The following is a 24,733-nucleotide window of genomic DNA, read 5'->3' as shown; positions in this document are numbered from 1 at the left end:
TCCAATACAAGCAATATTCTGTTATGAAGACGCAAATGAAGGCAGCCATTAAAAAAAAAAAAAAAAAATTGTCTTTCTGCTGCAGGAATCCAGTGGATATGTGAACTTGCTTCCATTAGAGAATCCCTGGAAATGCAGATGCATCTCCTGTAAACATCAGTGAAATGCCTCTTGTGGACTTAACTGTCCTCAGATTTGCATCTTGCACAAGGCAGCAGGCAGTGTGTGGTAGTGGCACGGGGGAAATGGCTGAACATGTACAACAATTAGCTTTAAAAATGTACAATTCCGGCTATTGTTTCAGTTGCCTGTCCCTGGGGATCCTCAGCATTACTGTGTTATTGGTGATGCTAAATGGGGTTTTCAACAAAGCTGGTCTGAAGGCTTGTGAATGCCAAAACAGCATTTCAACCCATTAAACTTCACAGACGAAACAATTTCTTCTAAAAATAATCATCAGTTTTTCCCACCAGAAAAAATAAAAAGTCTGGCCAATTCCTACCGTGCCAAGTTTTCAGGCAGGCCTGATTTTTATGGCTGAGCTTATTAAGCTCTGAAGAAAAGCAGGTTAATAATGGAAACAGCCAACAGAGCCGAGTTATAGGTGAAGAGAAGCCACCGTACACAACAGGGCTGCCAGGAGCTGCTGGCATTCCACCTTGCTAATCCTGAATTTTCCTGTTCAGACTAAAAGATGTCTTAGCTCCTGCTAACATCCTTGCCATTATGTTGATGCAAATACAGTCAGGAGGCAATTACCAGCCCAGCCAAGGGCCAGCCATTGTGGGGCAGACAATAGCTTGTCAGAGGAGAAACAAATACCTTCAAACTTCTCCAAGATTTTAAGTCTCATTAGTATAAATGAGTAAGCCAATTAATGAGGGGTTTAGCATATTGATTTGCATGGGATTACACAAATTAATGATGCCCATAGAGGGAGACAGTGTGGCAGGACACGCTGGGGAGATGAGCAGCTGTGCAGGGGAATTGTATTGCAATACATGAATGAGGGGCACAGGCAACCCAGATTTTATGATAGGGAGGAAGCTGCTCCCACTCAGCTCCTGTGAAACCACCAGGGAGACAGACATCACCTGGCTGTTGAAATGAATCATAGATTCATTAGGACTGGGAAAGACCTCTAAGAATATTGAGTCCAACCCTTAACCTAGGAATGCCAGGTCCACCACTAAACTATGTCAATGACAAACAAGTGGAGCAGATTTGTTGATGCAAGTAAGAGCTGCTTTTAAAATCAAAACTTCTGTTTTAGCAGTTGCAGCAAGCTCTGGCTGGTGCTGAGTGGAGATAATCTTGCAAGGGAGACCTCAAAAATCCATGGTTGAGATACATTCCCACTCTGCTCCTGCTGAGACACAGGGAATGACAAAAAGAATCACCACAAACAGCAAAGGTTTGGGAAAAAGGAGCCAGGGCAGCAAAAAACCACAGGGCCAAATCATAGTGAGCAGGCTAAAAGGCAAAAGGGTCCTTTTGGTCAAGGAAGAGCAGGTCCAGGGAGGAAAAACATCCCCAGCAGTTACCCACCCAACAGCACAGGGAGAGTAACTAGAGGAAGGCAACACCAAACCAGGACTTCCCATCAGCATCCCCCAAAACCTTCTGGGTTTAGCAAAAGCCTCTTTGCCACAGCTGCCTGCTCCTCCTGCACCCAGCTGGGTCCTCAGCTGTGCCAGGCTGTCCAGCCCCTGGGATGATGAAAAGGACAGTTCTCCAGAGAAGAGGGGCAAATGGACCATTCCGTGCCCAGGATGCCTTCCCTTCCTCCCAGGGCTGGCAGCCCCTCCTTGCTCCAACAGTTACAAAAGGGCTCTCAATCCATGTAATCCATTAGATACAAATTACTGCAATTTGAGCACACTTAACCTAGCATTACAGCAAGCCCATAAAGAGCTGTGTCTTCCCAGGCAATTTACACAGCTACAAGCAATCAAACAAACCACAGCAGAGGATTAAGCAACAAGAAAAGCATACCAAACCCAGAAAACCTGATTCCTGAAACAGCATTATCAAGAAATTAAAACTATTACAAGGGTTAGCGGTGGTCCTAAAACCACCACTATTGCATCATCTCTAACCAACCTGTGTCTTCCATATATCTTATACCATTAACTCCCAGCTAGCTGAGAGATTCCATGAAGCACAGAACACTTCACCATTTGGGATTAGGACTGCAGTGTTTCTGCATCAATTTTCATCCCATTCTACACATTCTACATTTATTTTAAAAATTACCACCAGTCCTAGAGAACATTCTGAGGAAGAGAAGCAGCAGAGGTCAGGCAATCCTGCTGCCAGCCTGCCAGAACTGCAGTGCTGGCTTATGAACCATTGCAGGTAGGTGTCCCCTGGCCATCACATTCTGGCAGAGACACTGCAGTTATCCCAGTTGAGCTTACATGGAAAAAGAAAGCCATCAGCATTAAAAAAAAAAAAAAATCAAAACCCCAAGTAGTTTTCCTTCAATAAGAAGATGGATTTATCCAGGCTCTGATTTCCTGCAGCAGCAATGCCCACCAGCTTTCACACCCCCCACCCCCAGTCGTGTGTTCTCAGGGTCCCCAGGATGCTCCAGGCTTGTCTGCCCTGGGAAGACCTGGGTGTCTGCCACTCCAGGCTGTGGGGATGTGCCAGTGGCATGGGCTTCCCCAGGGACAAGAGAAAATGCTGTGGTTTTGTGCTGGCAGGTGAAGGGCACAAACAGCAGCTGCCACTGATCTGGTTACTGCTGTCAACCATGGGGGACACTGTCACATTCACACCATGGGCTGCACGGAGGAAGGAAGGGGGTGACTTTGTCAGAAAGGTGACAAATAGGGCTGGCAACTACTGTAGGACACATGATAAGTAAAAGCATCCAAACAGATAGAAGGGATTTTTATGTGCCATGCTCTGAGATGCCCCACACCAGATGCTACAATGAGGAAGGAGCCAGGACCAAACCAGAGGGCTTGCCTGGTCCAGCCAGGCATCTATCAGAGCAATTCCAGGATGGTGATGGAAACAATAGCACCATCTGGTCTAAGAAATGACCACTGAGAGCTTCTGAGAGGTTGCACTCTGCAGAATGAATACACCACCTTGCCTGTGAGGACAAACCCAAGGTGGCTCAGCCAGGAGGAGAAGAGCAGGACCTGCCCTGGAGTGTGGGAAGGTTCCTCTTGTTGCTCTGGCCATTTGTCCTGACTTGGGGGGGCACCAACACAACACAAAATGAGAGACTCTGATCACAGTCCCATTACTGATGCTCTCCTTTTCCCTCTCCACATGTCACTTGTGAAGCCATTTCAGGACAGGCACTGAGCTGTTAAAACACATCCTATTAAGAGCTGGATCTTTTCATTCCAGCACTTTGGGAAACTGCACCTCCCATGCTGCCAAGGACACCACCTTTCTGCTTCATTTTGCATTTGAAGCACACTTACCAGCTCCATTAACTTTAATAATTAATTCTATATATGGAATTTTTTCTTTAAATCATGCTCATAATGGCACTAGTTATATGGGGGAAAAAAATCTGAAAAAGGGGAGCACATGCCTTCCTCAAAGTGAGCAGCATGTCTCATCCCTACCCGTATGGTTTAGTTTACAAGCTCATGTCAGAGAGCCAACTTCACACACAAACACAAAATAAAAGCAGGAACACAACTTTTGATCATCCTATATTGATGTTTACTCTTGTTTCCTGCAGCCCCAGGTGACAAATCTGTCCTTTATATACCAGAAGTCTCTTGTGCTATTAACAAAATCAACTGGACATGCTTAAAACTGACAGGAGGTCTTTGCATTGGTGGTTTGTACCAAACTAAGGAATAATAATTAGTTATAAAATGATAAATGTAAATTCAGAAGTGTTTTTGTTTGCTGAGCTGAAACACTGAAAACCAGAAGAATTTACAAGCAACTTTCTTACATATGAACACTTAGGCCAAGAAGGGAGATATTGGAGCAGGCAGCCACTCCAAACATAAGGGCTTTTGTTCCACCAATCTCAGAGCTCTGAAGAAGTTTTATTTTTTTTATTCTTTTTTTCTTCATTTAACTCTGCTGGCCTGCCAGCTGGGTATGAGCCAGAAGGGTTATCCAGTCAGACCCTACTGCAATATATTTACAATGCTAGTGCATCTAAGGTTTGTTTATTTCAGGATTAAAATTCAAATGGCTAGAACCATTTAAATAATTAAAGGGCAATCAGAAAATGCCATGAAACCAAACAAATCAGGAAAAGTCATGGAAACCATCAGCAATATTTAATTCAGAAATTCTCTTTGTTAGGGAACTTTGCTGAAAGAAAACAGCTGGATGTAGTTCAACCCTCTAAATTAAAAACAATCTAACAAGGTCTATAGGGATAACTCTTTCAGCTACATATTGGAGACCAGATTCACTTCTACCAAGTAAAAGCAATAGCACTCAAAGCTAGAAAGGAAATTCCTCAGAACTGAGGTAGTTTCTAAGTATCAGCACATTTTCCAATTCCTCACAAGGCAACTTAGCTATTTACAATCCATTTTTTCCCACACATAAATTTATAATTTTTTCAATTTTATGGTTCCATGATTTATTTTCTAAAGAAAAATAATCTAACCAGAATATCCCTAACTCTACTAACATCATGTTTTAATAAATAACTGGCTACTTCTAGTAAAATTAAGCCTCCAGGATTATTTATACCAGCCAAGAATACTCTGTCTTTATAGCTTTGCAGAAATTTGGTGTGAAAATAAAGTTGAGTATAATGCTGACCCTGAGCTAACAAGTAATTAATGCTTCAATATAAAAATAGAAAATTATCCTTTATGACACAAGGGTGGAATAGAGCAAACCTTTTCTCTCTGGACTGCTTTCCTGCCCAGATCCAGGCATCCAGCCAGACCTAAAGGCTATCCAAAGCAGGAAGAGACGTACAGAATAATTTTGAGTCTTTCCAAGATGTTGCTTCTGCTAAACTCTTTTAAAAATTATTTCATCTCTTTTCTTAAAAATAAACATTTCTTTTATTCATGAGTTGCTGTTCACCACAACATTGTTCCAACTCCAACAGCACAGGCAGAGAGAGGAAGGTGTCTCAGGTAGTGCTGAAAAGCTACAGGTGCTGGGCATCAGATCCCAGGAGACCAAACACACCCAAAAGGAGGCATCTTCAGCCCTGCCAGCTCCTGCTTCCATGTACCTGCAGCAGTGCCTGCTCCTCCTCTTTTGCCCATCAGAGAGGAAACAAAACTCTTGCAAAAACAAACCCAAGCCCTCCCCACCTGCCCTCCCACACAGGATTCCTTAAAACCAGAACCAAAACCGTTTAAAAATCCATCCAGCATTCAGCTAACAAACGTGCAGACAAGACACATGTTGGCGTTTGGATCTGCGAGACGACAAGTTGTTTCCAACCGAACAAGTTTAATGCCTGATTCCCACGGGGGATGCACGTTGGGAACTGACCCACAGGAGTTACAGCTGATTGCAAGGATCCCGGGGAACAAACGGCAACTCTTCTCAGCGTCTGCAGAATGGGAATTCTCTGTAGTCCCTTCCAATTTAACCAAACCTCCTGTAAAGCAAGCACAACCTACTCCTGGCATGGATGCCCTAAGCAAACGAGGCCCTTGGCACGATGACCAGTTCTGCCTTCACCTTCTGTTTTACTGCATAATTAAGACAAATGACTTCCACTTCTCTCCAGATAAGGCAACTAACATAATGTGGATAAATGGGAAGTTAACTACATGAAACATTTTCTGCTTGTTGGGCAATTATTTTTTCCTCATAAGATAACATGATAAATAAAACCTGCTTCTGTACAGATATTTCTCATTTCAGAAACACATACTTGTTACAGGCCAAGAGAAGACCCTGGGGTTTTTGTTTTCATAAGAAATACAGTAAAAGAAAAAAAAAAAAAGAAGTGATAAAGACACAAATGCAGAGCTAACTACAGGCTTGTATATACATTTTTGTTATCCACCTCTAACATGGACTCTTGGTGAATGGGATAGACTGGTACTTCCCATTCCTGTTATTCCCAGGATAGCAAGGGAAAAAAAAAATAAATCAGTATCTTAAAACCAGTGGCAACATAGTAAAAACTGTACACTGTTGTCCATTAACTTAAAAAGCAAAGTCTCTAGATGGTATAAAAGTGAAAGCAGGTGCCTTCTACCTTTGATAATAAAAGTCTTTTCCCCTCCCCCTATGCTGCACAATTATCTCCATTGTCTTTGCATGGCCAAGAACAAAATGCTAAGGAGCAAGGCTGCTTGTGATAGACCACTTCTGGTGGCAGCAGAAGTGTTCACGGTCTTGTCGCTCTTGTTGGAGCTCCCCGTGACCTCAGTGGCGTTGAACTCGAACTCCGGGGAGCACTGCTGGAGCTCACAGCCGCTGCCGCTCTCCTCCCCACTGCTCTCCTCACCTGGGGAAACAAACACACACACCTGCTGTCCTCCTCTGCTGGCTGCACGAGGCAGCAGGGGGAAAAGGAAAGAGTGTGGCTGTTCTGGTGTTTATGAGAGCTAAGCGTGGGTCCCTGGTTCATGTGGTTTCTGTGCGCAGTCATCACGTCTGGGTGGTGGGTGTAACGCAGAAAGGCAACCACAACCTGGGCTGCACCCAAAGCATTGTGAGTAGCAGGTTGAGGGAGGGGATTCACCCTCTTTACTCCACTCATGAGACCCCACATGGAGTTCTGCATCCAGCTCTGGGGCCCCCAGCACAGGAAGGGTCTGCTGGAGGGAGTCCAGAAGAGGACACAGAAATACTCAGAGGCTGGAACACCTTTTCTATGAGGACAGACTGAGAGAGCTGGGATTGTTGCATTAAGAAAAGGGGTAATGGTTTTAAACTGAAAGAAAGTAGATTTAAATTTTATATAAGGAAGAAATGGTTTTAGGATGAGGGTGGTGAAACACGGTGGCACAGGCTGCTCAGAGAAGTGGTAGGTTCCCCTTCTCTGGAAAGACTCAAGCTCAGGCTGTTTGGATGGGCTCTGAGCAGCCTGATGTAGTAGATGATGTCCCAGCTCATTGCAGGGATGTTGGACTAGATGACCTTTAAAGGTCTCTTCTAACCCAAACCACTCTATGGCTTTGTGGGAGCACCCCTCCTCACACAGCCTGTCGGAGGGGCCGGTTCCCACCCTCCTCACGAACACGCTTACCCACAGCTTAAGCTTAACCAGCTACCCATGTTAGCATGAAATCCAATTAAAAGGGAAAAAAGACAAAGCAAAAGGCAAACAACAGCAAACATACTTATGTCAATGAAGTCGACGTCGTTCCCACTGTAGGCGTTCTTCAGCTTGTTGGTCATCACCCGCAGAGCCATGATTTGCCGGCGAATCACCATGTCTGGCTTGGTAATGTCCACCTCAACCTCTGGGTTATTCACTTGACTTGCTAAACCATTTCCAGTCACTGCAAAGTCATACCTGAAAAGAAACCATTCCTGCTGGTACCAGAGCTGCAGCTCGGCAGGGTCCCCATGACACCACGGGAACTCTGCAATGCCATCCCTGCTTTTAGTCTGGGTGATAATCTGAGCCCAACAGCATCCTTCCACATGCTACACCTTACACAGCCCTTCTCACCCCAGCTCCCTTCCCTGCAATCTCTGCAGCATGTGGAATGAAGCACTGTTTTCATTTACACAGTGCCACAAGGGCAGGGGAATGACAATTTTCTCCCCAACTTGAAAAGGAAAAGAAGATCTGGGGTTTGTGGTAATAATGGCTTTCAACAGCATAAATCAGCTCGCTGCAAGCTGCAGAGCAATACAAGGTTCTGAGATGCCTTGGTGCCAGTTAGATGACACTTTTGGGAACACAACCTTTGAGGTCATAGTTATCCCACAGAAACCTATAGTAACTGTTGGAGGCAAGAGTGTCATTCTGCCTTTAAGTAATGGACCTTAACCATCAAGCTGAGATATTGAATGTGTGCTTCTCACCACACAGACGAGAGATGCAACTTCCCTAATAACCCCAGCAGGAGGAACATCTGTGATGCTGAAGATGAGACCCTGTAGCCCCACACATCAGAGAAGGGGAAAGCCAAGATGCTCAGCTTCAGAAGGTGTGCATGCTCAGGTCTGAACACATGCACAGCCTCCTGGTTTAAAAGAGAGGCTGAGCAAAAAAACCCAACAGAATACATTTCCTGAGACAGGTATTTGGAGTATTATATACAGCAGGGATAGGACACATTCCCCTTTCCTCCAATTGCCTGATTTGCTAGAAAGATCAGTTTAAAATAAGAAAACATTACTTTTCTTAGTTATGATGCCAACATCAGTAGCACAAGAGAGAGAAAAGCCTTTAGCACAGTCTTCTAATCCTGGGCACCAGGCAGTGAGATGTTAGCATACTCTGAAAAGCATGCTCAAACCCTGTCCTACATATTGGAGTGACAATGACGATGATAATTGGTAGTGACAGATTTATCATTATTTGTGATCAATATTATATGTTTCAAAGAAGTCTGAGACCGAAGTGTGCAAGACTACCAAACTTCTACCTTATTGGAGTAATGGAGAAAATAGTAAAGCAAAGTATCTTGCCCAACCCACATAAGGATATCCAGCCTGCCCTGACTCCTTGGCAGCCAAGTGCTGCCAAGTCTCCATCTGCCCTCGATACTGGTGCCCCTGCACAGACTGGGGGCATCTGCTATGAAAAGCCCATAGAATCTGCTGATAAACAAGATTTCAGGAGGCAGAGCCACTTCTTGTCACATACACCCAAAACATTGCCCTAGCAAAGTATGGCAGAGTTTTAGGCACACACAAAACAGTGCAAAAGTTATGAGGTCTGGCTTAGTGCTGTGGCCCAAAATTATCAAGGGCAGAACCTGCTTTTACTTAGAAAAACTGCTGGAAAACCCCGGACAACTGCTTTTTTGCCTTTTATTTTAATGTAACATCTTGGATTGTGCTTATTTCCTCAGTAAGCAAACAGGAAAAAAAGAGAAACTTTTATTTCCAAAATAAAAGTTAAACAGTTACATAAACCATATGACAGAAAAACTCTGGCTTACTCATGTGTTGGCAATTTCTTCCTTACAAGCAAAAATAAAAGAGTTTTGTAACTCTTTTTTTCCACAGAAAATGTGAATGAAACCACTGGCCCCCTTGTACCACTGACCTCAGCAGCAGAGAAGGTCTCCACCCTCCATCACCCCTGCCCCTGCTCAACAAAGAAACCAGCTCCTGGTGGAAACTCCAAGTGGGGGCACTGGGGCAACAGTGCTGTCAGAAACACAAGCACCTCTGCTCTGTGGCTGGGCTACAGGATTTTGTACAGATCATCTCCCCAGTTCCATGGACAACTAGTAAGGGGCTTAAGTCCAAGGAGAGATGACCTATTTGGGTATCCACACTCTGTTCCCTCCTCTAAAAGAAACCCCCATGTAGAGCTCGGACAACACTTTGGTGTTACATTCCACCTCTCCCATCTACAAAAACTAAAGGGGTAATGACAGCAGCCTGTCTTGGGTAAGCTGGGATCCCTCCTGTAGGAGAAAAGGGCTCAGGGAGAAGGATCAGGACACAGGGAAAGGGTTAACCAGAGGCAGCAGCATCACCAAACCTGCTCTTGGCGCTTCCATTCCAGCATTCATTCTCATTGACAGTGCCTACAGACATTTTTTCATCATTGCAAATGTTGCCAGGGAGAGATGACCAAAATTTTTTGGCTTGTTTCAGCTTCTCTTTCACATCAGTAACCTATTAAATAAAATAAAAAAAAGGAACATTATACATAATCCAGAATACCAAACGCTCAGTAAAAGTGAAGTTGGGAAGGTTTTTTTTATCACAACAGACACGTACAGGCCAGATTTTCAGGCTGTGAGTTTTGATGGTTGATTTACTTTTTTAATACAAAATTAAATACTTCTCCTCAAACACATATTATTCATAAGCCAAGCTTTTAACACAGGCACTTCTCTGACATAGAAGCACTGAGGTAATTAATGTCTAGAGCTTTGGGCAGATTACACCCCTTAGAGAGTTTTAAGACAGCCAAGGAATATTATGAAAGCCTATCAATTAAAAATGTTAAATTATACACTGTGGTACCGAGTATGAAGCACCTGTGAGGCACCAGCAGGACCAGGCACTCACCAGTCGGTCCAAGCTCGTGCCAGCAGCTGTTGTTGGTCGCTCCTCTGGGTTGTAGGGTCTGAAACGAGCAGTGAAACCACTTTCAGAGACAGAGCGAGCAGCCCGGCCTTGGGCAAGTGTTTTTGGCTGGCCACAACCCTGGAAAACCTGTGTGAGAGAAGGAAAGGATTTCATGAAGTAAGAGGTCACAAGAGCCTCCCTTTTCCAGGCTCCAACACAGCCCCCACCCAAAATAATACATTAGCTCTTATATACTTGAAAGGGCATTCAAGAAAAAAACATATTGACAAGAATAGGGAAATAAAACATATTCAGAAAGAAAAATCCAAGTGTTCTCTTGGCCCATTTACCTTCTGAGACACCTGCATGCTGTTCTCCTGCATGTTCATGATTGCATCTGAAATTTTCACATCAATGGGGTCCATGACAGACTCAATGTTGAAAGGTCCCTCCAGCCTCTCTGCTACCAGCAGCATCGAATCTAACACAGAGAGAGAAAACCAAAGGTTTGTAATGGGGGAGGATCTAACACACAGAGAGAAAAAAGAAGGTTTTCCACGGAGGAGCTTCAGGAATAAGAGTTCAGAAGGATAACAGTTTGAGCACGTGGACATTAACCACTGGAGTGTCACCTCTGACCAGCACACATCTCCAGGAAACATTTTGCTCAGTTCCCAGAGCCTACACCTTCACCAGGCACTTAGAGGCTGCCAGCACCAAACCACAGCCTCATGTACATCAAAAGCCATCACAACCTGCCAACAGCAGCCTGTAATCAGCTCCTCCCATCAGAACAAGCATTACTAACACTCTCCTTTCCATGCTTGTTTATTAAAGGTTGCCTTGTGTCATTTGTTTTTCAAGACTGCTTTCAAAGCCATCAGCTTCCCCATGCTGGTCTTGGGCACAAGGCACCAACATGCAAGGGTCCAAGCCAATCCTTGATACCATCTTTCCCTTATGGAGAGCTACAGGCTTTTTCCTGCCTGGGGAAGCCAAGGGATTGCAACTCCTAGCACTACGTGGACAATTTGCAGGAGGGAGGGAGTCTGCATGAGATCAGGGTGAATGCTGTGCACTCATGATGTATTTGGCACATCTCTAAGCAAGGGGAGATGGAAAGTCTCTCAGCCAACACCAGGTCACCCCTCCTGTGCCGACATGCACGTCCTCATCAAATGCATCATTAAACCCAGCAGCTACTGGACCATCCACTACTTCCTCTGGGAAATTACTTACAGGCATTAATGCTTTCACCCTGCACTGCATTTAAGCCCTCTCTCTGGTTCTCCCCGGCAAGGTGCCTCCAGGAATACACCTGGCACTAAGCTCTTGTCTCTTCTCACCCATCACAACCTTAATTTACTGTTAGCTTTTACTGTGGTCCCTCAACCCCAAAGCATTTGCTGGTCTCCTCTCCTGCGTCACTTCATGATGCTCTGCCACAAACTCATCTTTTTCCAGTTGGATGTAATTCTTCAGTTTTTCCTAGCCTGAGTGACAAGGATAGAATAGCCCCTCTGGCCCCAAGGAGCTCCTCCCTACTCCTAAGATATGCCTGGTCCCTTCCATTAACAAGAAATGGGCGTTTCACACTCAGGCTATTAATCTTTCTCATGACATTCATCCTCCTCCTAAGTGCAGAAGGTACTCTGCACAAACAGTAAACTTCTGTAGGCTCTGGCTATCTGTTAAATCCCTATAAAGAAACTCTACATACTGAACAATTTAGTAATAGCTCTGCCTGAGCGCCCAAGTCATGTTAAATAAACTACATTAAAAAACCACAAATGATGAAAAATGTAAAACAAAGCTATTTGAGTATGTAAAGTTATTATCATTATTATTAAAAACAACAATAAACCACAACAATTATAATAATAATCCAAAACCATAACCCCCAACATGAATTGCAGATGCCTTTCTAGCTTGTAAATCCACTTTTTAAAGAAAACTCAATATTCTAAAGATTTGCTGGGTGTTAGTTAAACGACTATCATTCAATTAACCCCTCTCACTCACTCAGCTCCACCAAGGTGTGGGTGTTTAGGGAGTGAGCTCCAGAGGAGCTGGTGGCCCCAGGAAAGGCCCTCACTCTGCAGGGACACACCACCAGCATCAGTGACAGAGCTCTTGCAGGGCATGGCTGGAATTTCACCGTCAGGGACTACAAACAGGTCTGAACTAAATGCATTATAAAAAAAAAAAAAAAAAAAAAAAAAAAAAAAAAAAAAAAAAGAGGAAAAAAAAAAAAGGGAAAAAAAGGGAGACGGTAATAACAAATGAAACAAAGAGTCTTAGACTGTATTGTGGTGGGCTCCAATAAAGTGATGCTTCAAATCTCTGAGTAATGACTGCTAGCATGAATATACCATTGTGCCGGAGGAGAGAAAAATGCTTTTGATGTGCTACCAAATGGAGACTTTTGTAAACAAGTGGAGCACAACTTAAATGTGTTCATCATTGTCAAAGCTTTTGGGGTTTTTCACGCGCATAAAGAACATCCCAGTGCAGCGTGCAGGAAGCTGCTCATTTCAAATAAAAATATTATGAGTAGACAGATAATAAAACACACAAAATGCACAGGTTAAAAAAAAAAAGAAAAGAAAAATCATTCCATTTTGTAACTACTTAATTCTCTGAGTGGCCAGGAAAGGCCACAGATCAATAAAGTGTTTGTGAAAGACTGAAAGGAAACATAAACCCCAATTCTTCTGGCTGTTTGGCATCTTTGTAAACTTTGAGCCGGGCAGGCCATCCACAAGACCATGGGAATGTAGAGCGAATTGGGTCCTTTGTTAGCAGGGGTGCCATGGCGTTCCATGTATCACAGCCCAGGAATGCAGCCTCTGCTTTGACTGCCGATAGAGAAAATGCATTCGGCCTCCAGCAGAGCTGCCAAAGCTGGCGAGAAAAGATAAGGAAAGTAGTAATTGGAGTTGGGATTGATACTGGCAAGGAACACTAAACGAAATAAACTTTCATTAGACAGGGGTGGGGAGGAGCAAGAGCTGAGGGTGGGGAGGGGGGCTCTGCCTCATCCACAGTTTTGATTTTGGAGACATCCTGCAAACTTTTACCTCCCAGCAGGAGCTGGCTGGTGTCCCCAGAGCAGTGGTGGCGAGCAGTGGTTCCCTCTGGCAGCCCTGTCTGGCATTGCTAAGGCTGGCTGGGGTTCAGGGCGCTGCCAGCACCGCTGCCTGCAGGAGGGGAGGCTCCTGCCCCAGCTCCAGGAGCCAACCTTCTGAGCAGCTCAGCTCCCAGAAAAAGATTTTCCATTATGGGGAGCAGAGAGGAGCTGATTACAAATATCAACTATTTGTGCCAGTTCTTGTGCAAAGTAAATGATATTTATAAGCCACGGTGAGATGGTTCAGCTTGCTTCACCAAAATCCCCAATTCTGTCAGAGTGAAAAATGTATGCCGGCCATGTATTACAAACACACAGCATGACAAAGACTGTCTCTTCTCCTGTGATGGGGAGATAGAAGTGGATTTAGGTGAAAAAAAACCTAACCAAGACACACCATCTAGCACCATCCCTTAAAGACCCTTTTCCTCTTGCATACATTTGTCCTTGCTACTGGCATTGAGACAATCCTTGGCAACAAAGCACCTCGCTCTCATGAAGGAAAGCAATTCTTTCTCATTGTGCCACCAATAATCAGAAACCCACATCTTCAGCCTCACTGTCTGACTTGAAGAACAAAAGGCAGTTTTCAGTCTTAACCCCAAGATCTGATTTAAAAGGGGAAGGAAGGAGGGGGAAGACCTTGACCATTCATTAACAACAATCTTTTTTTTTTTTTTTTTTTTAAAGCGGGAAGGGTGGGGGGAAATTCTTTGCACACAAAGTAGTACTCCAGATATGTATATGGAGCCTGAATTCGACATCTTTGAGCAGAGTAAACCTTTGTGGAGAAAAAAAAAATCATGAAAAGGCACTGGAGATTAACACTGTTCATTCAGGAAAGCTCCAACCCCCCAACAGCCTGTTTGAAACAAAGTATACCCCTGTCTAATTGGTGTACAATTGTGTCAGGAATAGAGGGAGAAATAATTTAGATAGTTAAAGAGGAGAAAAGAGTACAATTCGGTCATTATTTCATACTCCTCAGCTTTAAATGGTACTTTGGAGAAATAAGGAATTACAAAGTCTTCTTGTCTCAAAAAACCTACAAACTTTACATCCCAGCTTTACATAATTGACTTACTTATAGACCCACTAGCACACACAAATGTGTATTTCACATGCACCCACATTCATATAGACTTGCAGGACTTGCTGCAAGTTCTCTGATTTACCTATTTTTAGATTGATTTGATAGGTTCAAAATCTGCTTTTGACTTGTAATAAATCACTGCCATAAGCTGGCACTTAAATCCACAATGCAAAATCTCATTGAGACCATGGAGATGGCTTTTTGGGATTTTGTGAGGTGGTTTGGGGAAAATTTTTGAGGTGTTATTTCTTTAATAATTTAAACCTTTATACACACCCGAAGATATTTGTGGCATATGCCCTGCCCTAAACACCAGATATATTTAATTCAATTTGTCTTGAGTGGTAAATTGAGAGAGAAACCAAAGTCTGGAACATAACCAGCACCTGTTCACTTATTAAATTGTCTAAAGAAAGCACAGCTTAAATTTTCTGTATCTGTATTCCACTGCAACCATCAACCAGGAGTGCAAGAACCAAGCAAATACAATAAATGTAACAAAGCTTAATACCACACTTAAGTAATGAGTGGGCAAGAAGCCCTTTGGGGAGGAAGCACTGCAAGAAGAAAGCTTTGCTTCCAACCTGGAATCACATGTATTTATTTTGTCTTGTTTAATAATCTTAATTATTGTATGCAGTCCCTGATCAGTCTGGTGTGACAGGGCTCGCCGGCTTCCCCGAGGTTCGTTTTTAGCTGCATACCACCTACAGCAATTAGCTGCTTGTGCTTTTGTCTGTTTTCTGGCATTATGCCCTTCCCTTTCATGGGATTCTTCTTTTCTGCTTGGACTAGATGTTTGTAAGTCTCCTGGCTTTGAGCTATTTCAGCAACAATTGTAGTTGAAATACTTAATATTCTCATGAGAAAGACGGCTCTGAGGACTGGGGGCTGGGGTGTCAGCCTCCCAGAGAATAACTTGGAAACCCAACTTAGTGTCACATTTAGCTCCCTATATGGAATACACACACACAAAAATGCCTTCTGAAAATAACACCCTGCACACATTCAGTTGGCATGGGCAGCAAAGTGAAAATCCAGTGCACAAAACAGAGGAAAACAAGTTATAAGACATAAATGTAGCCTGGAATGTCAGCTAGCAGCCATTTCCTTTTTTTTTAAATCTTGCAACTTAGGGAAATAGAATCTTTTCTTTCTAACAATCTTTTTTTTTTCCCCCATGAGTGGAATGGGAAGAGCACCACAGCCTTTTCAGTAGCAGCAGATACTTTACATGTGCACTTCATCACATATTAACTAGAGGGAAGCGACTGTTCCCAAAGGATGCTTGATCACAGATAAATCAAACCTCCTGGAAAAGCAGCACAAATGAAAACATTTAACATTATCTACTGCCTGTGCCCCAAAATGTGATGCACTGCCAATTCTGATGAGCCTTGACCCAAAGTAGGACTTAACATTTCAGTCTAAATTTTATGTATTGAATGATGCTGTGTATAAGCACAGAAGAGAAATAACAAACAGGAGGAAGAGGATGACAAAAGTACTAGCACAGTTTCATTCAAGACCTGCTGACATTGCGAAAGGATGGTGGCCAAGCCCCAAATGAGCTGTTTAAAAACAGATTCAAACATGTCCTATTCAATTTTTTAGTGTAAAATCCAGGCCTACAGCTTTTCCTGAAGTTCTTCATGTAGCCCCAGGCTACAGAAGGAGAAAACTGACTTCAGGAAGGACAGCTGTATAGTGACAGCAAAGTATAAGTAGATAGAAAAACCAGCTTGCACACATGCTTGGTCCAGCAAGAAGAAACATTCCAAGCCTACAAGCCCACGCTACTTCCATCCTCCTAAAGCTTGCTGCAACAAAAGTCACTAGCACAACATTCTCATTTATTTGGAGGTTAATGTGAATGGCAAAAGGTGTGCTGTACACAGAGGTGTGGAACGAAAAGATATCCATCACAGATACCTGAAAAACCTGCTACAGCTCAGCACAGCCACTCACAATGCTATTCAGGTGATGGACACACCACCAGTACAGAATTACATGCAGTTTTAACCCATATTGCCTTACCCATAAAGATATTCCACTCGGCATCCAGGTCCCCTTGGTTGGCCAAGCAGCCTCTCATGACATTAAAGCAGTAGTTGTAGCAGGGCTTCACCGACACCAGACCTCGGCAGTGGGGGCAGTACATCATCTTCAGCAGCGCTCGCGTGCCCTGCGGCGTGGGGTTTACCTTTACCAGAGAAAAAGAAAAAAAGACAAGAAAATTAGCCCACAGCAACTAAAGCAAAAACCCACACACTTACCCCAAGGTGCGTGGGACAGAGCTGTGCAGAAGAGATGCAGAGGGGTCAGCCATCGCCGTCTGGTCCCTGCCTATGGGGTTCAGAGATCTGGGGAACAAATGAAGGGGTCTGGCTCACCTCCTTGGCTGTATCTGCCACTCCAGGGAACACAGACAGCCCCCATCTCTGCAAAATATTATTTGCACCATGTACTACACCCTGTATGATGTGGGACCCCTCCCATGGCTGCAAGGACAGGCACTCAAAGGGAACAGGCAGCACTCAAGCTCAGGGAAGGCAGTAAAATGACCCAAGTCAAAAGATGTCACACAAAACTGCACTCTCTGAGCCCTGCTGCAAACACATGCTGAAGATGATGATACTGGGATTTTTCAGGAAATAGTGGGATGTCAAGATGGGATGTCTGACATGATCCCTGTACCAAACCCACTGGGAGCATGCCCTCCTCCTCAGCGGGGCTGTGGCTCTTCCTGGACAATCACCCAGCAGGGCTCTCCAGCACAGAGACCAGCTCCTTTATATCACATTCAAGTCTCTCAACACAGCATTTACATGACAGATACCCGGGTTCATTTATACTCAGCACTCATCACACTCAGTAACACCATTCCCCACACCCGAAGGAGGTGGCAGCTACAACCCTGCAGCTGAGGACAAGCTGGGAGGACCCTCAAAGCCACCGTGCAGCCGCTGGGCGTGCAAGTGGAGCTGTCTGCAGCAGGCACGTCACCCCTGAGCCCTCAACAGGGCTGTTTTCCAAAGTGACTCATGATCATTCATGTTTGATTCACTCTCTGGCCCAGCTTCAAAACATTCATTGAAACCATCTCCATCCAGCCAGTCCAAGGAACATTAGCTCCATCCCAACCACATGGTGGGTCTATCTGAAGTGCTGAACGGAGAAGCTCCCTCAAGAGCAAGTTTAAGTGTTAATTAGACACATATGAAAATAGAAAATTAAGATGTAATCAGAGATACACTGAAAAAACAGTAATGGTGTCTGGTATTTTAAACAATGCACCTGAGACTCCTTCTAAGGCATTTAGGGCAGTGCTCTGAAGAGGCTGTGGTCTAAGACTGTGCTGGAGGAGATACACAACATCCCTGAGAAAGAGCAAAGTCCCTCAACACAAACAGCTGGAGCTGAGGATGGCCTTCATATGCTGGAGGTCTGGGAACTAACTTCATGGCAGAGGACAAAGGACTAAGTGGAGATGACTGTACATGAGGAAGATGTGGTACCACACATGCTGAGGACCTTACTATTGCCCATCTCAGTGCAAGGACTATGGAGAAACTAAGCCTAATCTTCTGGTGCAAAACCTTGTTGACAGCCTGCAAAACTAGGAGGCAACAGATTTTAACAAAAACAAACCAGAAAAGAAAAAGCATTACATAATCAAGCTGGCTTTGTTAATAACATCAGCAAACTTTTAAACCCTCTCTTCTTATGGAAAGAGATGACAGATAAAGATCTGCTGCGTTTCTGACAACTCAAAAAAAACCCACATAGTTTCTCTTCAGCAGGCAAGTGAACTGGTTAGAGAGACAGAAGGACAGTTTTCTGCAGCTGATGCAGCTCAGCACTATATTTTGGCTGGCCAGCAAAGTTCATCAGACAGCACTTCAGCCTTCTTTTGTCCACAAAGAGCCTGTTTGGCTGAGGAAAAGGAGAGCTCATGTAGAAAGCTATTTGTGGTGGCTGTGGAATCTGATTCAGATGCTCCAGAGCATATACACATTCTACAGTATATATATATTTGGAAGGCACAGTGGGAGCAGGAGCCCCAGCAGAAGGCTCCCTATTGGGACAGCATGGCTTTAAAGGAGAGCTGGATCAAATAGTAAGAGCTTAAGCAACAGAAACCAGCTAAATCAGATGATTTATAGTTGGAAAACTGGAAACAGACAAATGTAAAGGTATCATCTGCTATCCAGATGGCGCAGTCCTTGCAGAACAAAAAAGTGGCAGGGGAAACTAAATAACATATCGCACCCAGAGACAAGAGCTCTGAAGGACACTTAAGTTTAATAGTTTAGTTGTTTCTCTGATGAAAATCCCTTCCTGTGTCACTTAGTGGTGGGTGACAGGACCTCCATGCTAAGTCCAGAGGCTTATCAGTTGATCCTGGCCATCCTAGCACTGTTAACCCTCAAAGGAGTGCCCTGCATCCTCCTCGGGAAGAAAAATTAGGAAAATGTTGACAGCACAAGTCAGGTGCTAGAGCAGTTTGAAGTGGAATGAGGAGCAGGAGGAGTCCCCAAACCTATTGTGGAAAGCTGCAGCTTTATGGAAGGGATTGCATGGCAGCATGCTGCAAAAACCCACCCGCAGAGCTGTGACCCAGGAGGCCCCTTCCCATCTTGGGTTCCCACCTCGTCCCACGAGCACCAAGCGGCTGCAGCCCCGCAGCATCCCCCACTTTGATATCCCATAGGGGCTGATCTTTACGAATCCCAGCAGATGCAGGGGAAACTGAAGCTGCTTTCCTGCATTCCACAGCAGGCAATATGCAATGGTCACTTGGATCAGGTCCTTCGAGCAAAGACACGAGATGATTTTAAAAGCAAGTGAGATTTCGCTTCCTTCCCCACACAGGTTTGAGTTCTGCACAGAGCTGAGCAGAGGGTGATCACTAAAGGGGTGATGGAAAAGACAAACCCAAGCCTGCAGTGACTGCCAAATGGAGCTCTGCTAGTGATGGATGTAACCCACAGGGAAGCTGTTAGTGTGCAATACACTTGCAGATAAAGAGGAAGACAATGGGCAAATTCATCAGTCTAGAATTGGCATTTTATCGTGTCAAAGGCAACAGGAAGGCACAATCAGCGATCGCTCTAACAGAGAGTTTTGGGGAAGACTATGAGCAATTACACCTTGTTACAACGGTGATAAATGCTTAACTGCTTGAGTATCACTGCAAGGAGAACCTTAACCCCTGGCACGGGGCCTGGACCCAGTCCAGACCAGCTCTGGCTCTGTCAGTGGGGTGTGCCATGTGTTGCATTGGCAATTCTTCACAAGCTTTTAATGTTGGCCCTGCCACGCCAGGTGCAAGCTCTTAAAACGCCATTGTATGTAACAGTAAACCCAGATATGCTTTGTTCTGGGGTTGTGTTTATCTTGGAAAGCAACTCAAGTTCACTCAAACTGTACTCTAGAATGACCCTCAAAACCAAGTAATCTCCTCTCTAATAAAGCAGAGTACCAAAGAAAGCTTTATTTGCTGGAGGGGATTTACTCTGGTAGATTTGAGCCCAGGTAGTCGTAGCTCCAGTGCACATACCCTGTAAAAGCTTCTGATAGAAGTAAATGCACTCCAGTCCCCTCCTTTTATCTTGTAAAATTTATTTCCTTTCCATGGCGTTCCACACCACTGCAGCAATCCATCACCCTGTGGTTTCATCATGTAAATTACAATTTGTCCATATCTATACGCTTTGTCAAACGTGAAGATTAAAAGCTGCTAACAGATGTGTTTTGGCACCAATCTTCCTATCAAACTTGCTCCTTAAAAATACAGATTTGCACACAATTCACAAAAATTAAGTGAAAAGCAAACAACTCAGGGCTTAATGCAAACATCTCATATCACATTTGTTGAGGTAACGTCCCAACTTACATTGACAGGTAAAGGTAAAATCATGTTCCTGTAAAAATTACATGCTCTTGGTATAGTAAAATCTGGTTTTTCTTTGTACCTTGTCATACCCACCCCATTTCAGAGTTTCACATGAGGGAAACTGTTACACCCTTATCCTTTTTCAACTTGCTGGCAACTGCAGCTGGATGCATTCCTCTGGCAGAAACATCACCACTAAAGCACACACCTATGGAGTGCGATGCCTTATTCACAGGCTACCGCAAAACCATCAAAACTCAAGAAAAACTGATCTGTGCACGCGGATAAAATTCAGAGAAGCAACCAGATTCTTTTTCATCTCCTTCCCAAGGCAAGGAATAGCTGAGGAAGGATGACAGAGCTCCAATCATGGACAGTCCTGCAGGGAGCTCCCACAGCTGTCAGACAGCCAGAGCTACATTACATTCTCTCATTCTACCCTCAAGTTAACATTAAGAATGTTAATAATAACATTTAAAATCCTGTCAGCTTTAATAACTATTTATAATAACACTGATAACTCAGGCTTTCTTATTTTCCATGCTTGCACAAAACAGTGTTGCCATGCCAGCAGCACAGCTGCCAGAAAACAAAAAAATCCAACAATTTGAAAATAAATGTGGTGAAATTACTTTTGTTTTATACTGTGGTTTATTTACAAAAAAAAAAAAAAAAAAGAAAAAAAAGAAAAAAGAAAAAAAAGAGAAAAAATAACTATGGCAATACCAGCTAAAGTAACTTCCCAGTGACACAGAAAGATGATTTAAAAAACATACTCTGAAGCTGCCCGTGAGATGCTCTAGGTAAGCAGTCATCTTAGACAAGTGAGTTGTCATCGAGTTTTGGGACCAACACAACCCTGCTTGCATCAATTTTTCCTTCTCTCGGTGTTGTGCAAGAACATCATCTTGGCACACGCTGGTCCTGACGTTCAGCTCACTGTGAGGCAGAACATCACTTGGGAGGCTCCTGGTTTGCTTCCCCACCCCAAATATTCCAATGAAAGTGTTTTGGAATTAACTACGCATTTAACCAATTTTGCTGGCCTGGTGCTAGAACATTAATAATTTAGACAGCATCTGGTTCAACCACAGATGTAGGCCCCTGAGGTCTTGCATAAGGGAATACATTTAAGAGTGATCTTGGGAACTGCATGACTCTGTGTCTCAATACTTGCTACCCATGGCAATGTCTGCTGCAGCGTTATCTCGTGCGAGGAAAAGTTCAAGAGTACATTTCTGCTCATTTCCCTACTCACAGTGTGCTCCCCCCACTCCAGATGTGACAGTGCCAAGAGGAAAAGCAGAGCTCCTGAGAGTCACACCACCAGGCACTCCAGCTGCTGTCTTAACATTCACATTCTTGTCTTCCCCAGCCCCAGCCCACAAGGGGCACGGGGACCTGAGCGTGCAGCCAAGTGGATGCCTCTCCCTCTGAACACTTACACAGCGATGCCAGGCTCAGCATCTCCTGCTAATGATGCCCTTGGGACCAAAGGGCCTTTCACATCAAGCTCGGGAGGAACAAGCCTCTCCCTGCCTCAGACAACATGGATCTTGAGGAGTGTTCCGTTTGCTTTAATGAATAAACCAGCAGGGACACTTATCTGGGTATCTACAACCAAAACCATCCTTAATTATCCTTCACATTGTTTTCAAAAATAGCAGCAGAACCACAGTGCAAGGCAGAGAAAGAAAAAGCCCAAACCATGCCAGTGGACTGAAGTACTCCTGCATGACACCATCAGCTCCAAATCCACAGTCCTATCCACGCACTCCCAGCCCTAAATCTGAGCTGACTGCTGCTCCAGCGTGCTTTGAAGGCCTAGCACAGGCCCTCAGATGGCTGGAACTGAGGCAGATGCAGTCACATTCTTGGCAGGTCTTCTCAGGGTCATCTTTGATGTGGAGAAGTGTTTGGTATTGTTTTCTGCATTGATGTTTGCCCCTGGTATGTGGAAAGAAATGTCCTTGTGCACGGCAGCCCCTTGGCCTGGCCTCATAGCTTGCAACCTGCTGCCTGGAGAGCACTGTCCCTTTGGAGATCCCTCTGCTACACACTGAAAGGGCCCTTAGTTCCTCTGGCTGTTTCTTAGTAACCCACATAGCAGAAGTGCTGCCCTCCTGTCCCTTCCCAATGCATGCAAGCAGCATATTCCATTTCTGTCACTTCCTCAGCAAGGCTGTCTCTTGCCTGAGCAAGATATTGCAGCCTTTGGATACAGGAACATGAAATTCTTTCTGAAAGAGGATTGCAGTCACATTTCCCTTAAGTCAAACCAAGGGCAGAAACTGCACAGAGGGAGGTTGGATCTTTGACTAAACTTCTAGATCCTCAAATGGTATTTACTAGGGGTACAGATCTCTGTGTCTTACTATTTGTGATGGCACAAGCCTTAATTCTTATTAATTCCTTGTTTTATTTTCATCACTGCTTCTAAGCCAATGGCTGGTCCACATTCAGCACCCATGCCAAAAGTGACACAAGCCACAGTTCAGTTTGCTCATGCAGACCAGCAGGCCAACCAACAGATCAACTTCTGTTCCAGAGGTGCCTCATTCAAGATGAGGCAGCTCAAAGCAAAAGGGGGTAAAAAGCCACTGGGCTATGGGGCACCTGTGGGAAGGCAATCACCTGTCCCCCTCTGCAATTCTCTTCATTAGGAGTTTGAAGAAAATTTTCTCCTTGGCCGCTACCATTACTAGGACAGAAATGCCAATACAAAGAACACTGACCACCTCCACCCACTGGAAACATTTCCAGCAGCCTCCTCTAGGCTGCTAATGTCACCAGAGAAAACTGCATTATTTCATACGGCTCATAACTGTGCTTCCAAACTAAACACCATTTCTTGCACACAACTTTCAAGCTGCTGCCTTTCTCAGGGTTCCCAAGGACAGGCTGGAAGAACCTTTCCAGCAGCCCAGATACTTTGGTGGCAGTAATATGTGGCTTTCAGCACACAAATGCTTGTTAAGGAGGTGATTTGAGAGCCTCCCGAGCTCCCATCAGTTCTGCATCAAATTATAGGACACAAGAGGGAAAAGTGGAAAAAGAATCCCAAAACAACAGTTTATCAGTATAAATTTCCTGGGTGTCTCCAGAAAACTCTCACCACCACTGCCAAGTGCAAATATCACATCCACACATCCTGGTCTGCAGAGAGAGGGTGACAGACACAGGGGCTCAATGCTGGGTGGTTGAATGCTTCAGCCTTCATGTGCCTCTGCTGCTGACCTCCAGCCAGTCCTCCCCTCCCAGCTCCTCCTGACCCTACAAAATGCTGACATGGAGCCTAGCCCTTGATTCCACTCAAACAAGGACCTTCACCCCATAGCTGTAGCTGACCTGCACCCTACAAGCCCCAGTGCACTTTGCCCTCAAAGGTGTCATGACCCTCGACCAGGCTGTGGGTTTAAAGGCATGCAATTATGGGAACATCTCAGCAGCCTGAGAACTGCCCAGTTACAGGTTCTCATCCTTTTTCAGTCACTCATGGCCTCTGGCTTGTATTTGCTCCTTTTTTCCAGCCCTAGCCAGGGCAGGAAATGTCACTTCTGGCAGCAATTTAACCTGGCTGACTTCAGTGCTTGTCCAGGGCTAAGTGGCAGGAGGAGTGATTAGGGGACAGGCAGATTTCCATCTCCTGAAGGCAGGGGCAGGAAGGTCAGGGAGAAAGCACCCAGCACAGGACAGAGAGAAGCACTGGAGGCCCCCAGCCCCTTGCAGCCAACCTCAGAGGCAGGGCACATCTCTAACAGGCAGAAACAGCATCCTGTACAGATCTGCTGTTCAGAACAGATTGAGAAAATATTGTACTTTTTGGGTCCAAAGAACGGAATTTGAGGGATGAAGACTTGTGCATCAAAGTTATGGGGCTTAGACAGTTCGAAAAAAGTCTATCTTTTCTCTCAAAACCGTACAGCCTTCCCTCTGTTATGTATTTCAGCACAGTGGTACAGTTTTTGATCCATTCAAGGCTGAATTTGAAGCTATTTTCTAGCATTCTGGCTCAGAAATCAAGCATACTTACAGCTTTTCAATATTCTCTCTTCTTTTACCTCTTTATTCCCAAACACACACAAGAACAATATCCTTCTAAATGCAACTCCCTAGCGAAGATGTAAAAATATCTGGGATCATTAAAAAGCCATCAAGGCCATTGCACTGTAGAGTGCTCTTTGCTCTCCTGATAGTATCCCAGGAAAGTACACAGCTGGGCCTTGCAGCAGTTTGTATTTCTCCTCCTGAAGATTTTCAATTAAACATTTTTAACTTACTTGTCACAAAGCACATTAAAAGTAAAACTAATTTGCATTCCTTCAGACATTTTTTCATAAAGAGGAATGAAGATTTATCCCCCAAGTTAATCCCTGGTATAAGCAATCATTCCACTACAACTCCTGAGTAAAAATAATAAGGAAGAAAAGTCAATGGAGTCATTACATAGAGCTCAGCAAAGCCAGGCTAATCTATA

General features: G+C 44.4%; 1 protein-coding gene across 1 annotated transcript in view; it reads right to left on the bottom strand.

Annotated features, from left to right (window-relative positions):
- Positions 1-5,398: 5,398 nt before the first annotated feature.
- Positions 5,399-24,733, bottom strand: part of GPC4 (glypican 4) — a 65,920-nt gene continuing 46,585 nt past the window's right edge. The window contains exons 4-9 of the mRNA XM_030272531.4: positions 16,395-16,560; positions 10,485-10,615; positions 10,135-10,281; positions 9,599-9,735; positions 7,269-7,444; positions 5,399-6,430 (exon numbers count right to left, since the gene is read on the bottom strand). Coding sequence (XP_030128391.1) covers positions 6,222-6,430; positions 7,269-7,444; positions 9,599-9,735; positions 10,135-10,281; positions 10,485-10,615; positions 16,395-16,560 — 966 coding nt within the window. The 3' untranslated portion in view covers positions 5,399-6,221. The remainder of the gene's footprint in view (positions 6,431-7,268; positions 7,445-9,598; positions 9,736-10,134; positions 10,282-10,484; positions 10,616-16,394; positions 16,561-24,733) is intronic.

This window comes from Taeniopygia guttata, chromosome 4A, assembly GCF_048771995.1.
Source record: "Taeniopygia guttata chromosome 4A, bTaeGut7.mat, whole genome shotgun sequence".
Lineage (NCBI taxonomy): Eukaryota > Metazoa > Chordata > Aves > Passeriformes > Estrildidae > Taeniopygia > Taeniopygia guttata.
Note: the sequence above shows the minus strand (reverse complement) of the source record. Positions and strands in the feature narration are given on the sequence as shown.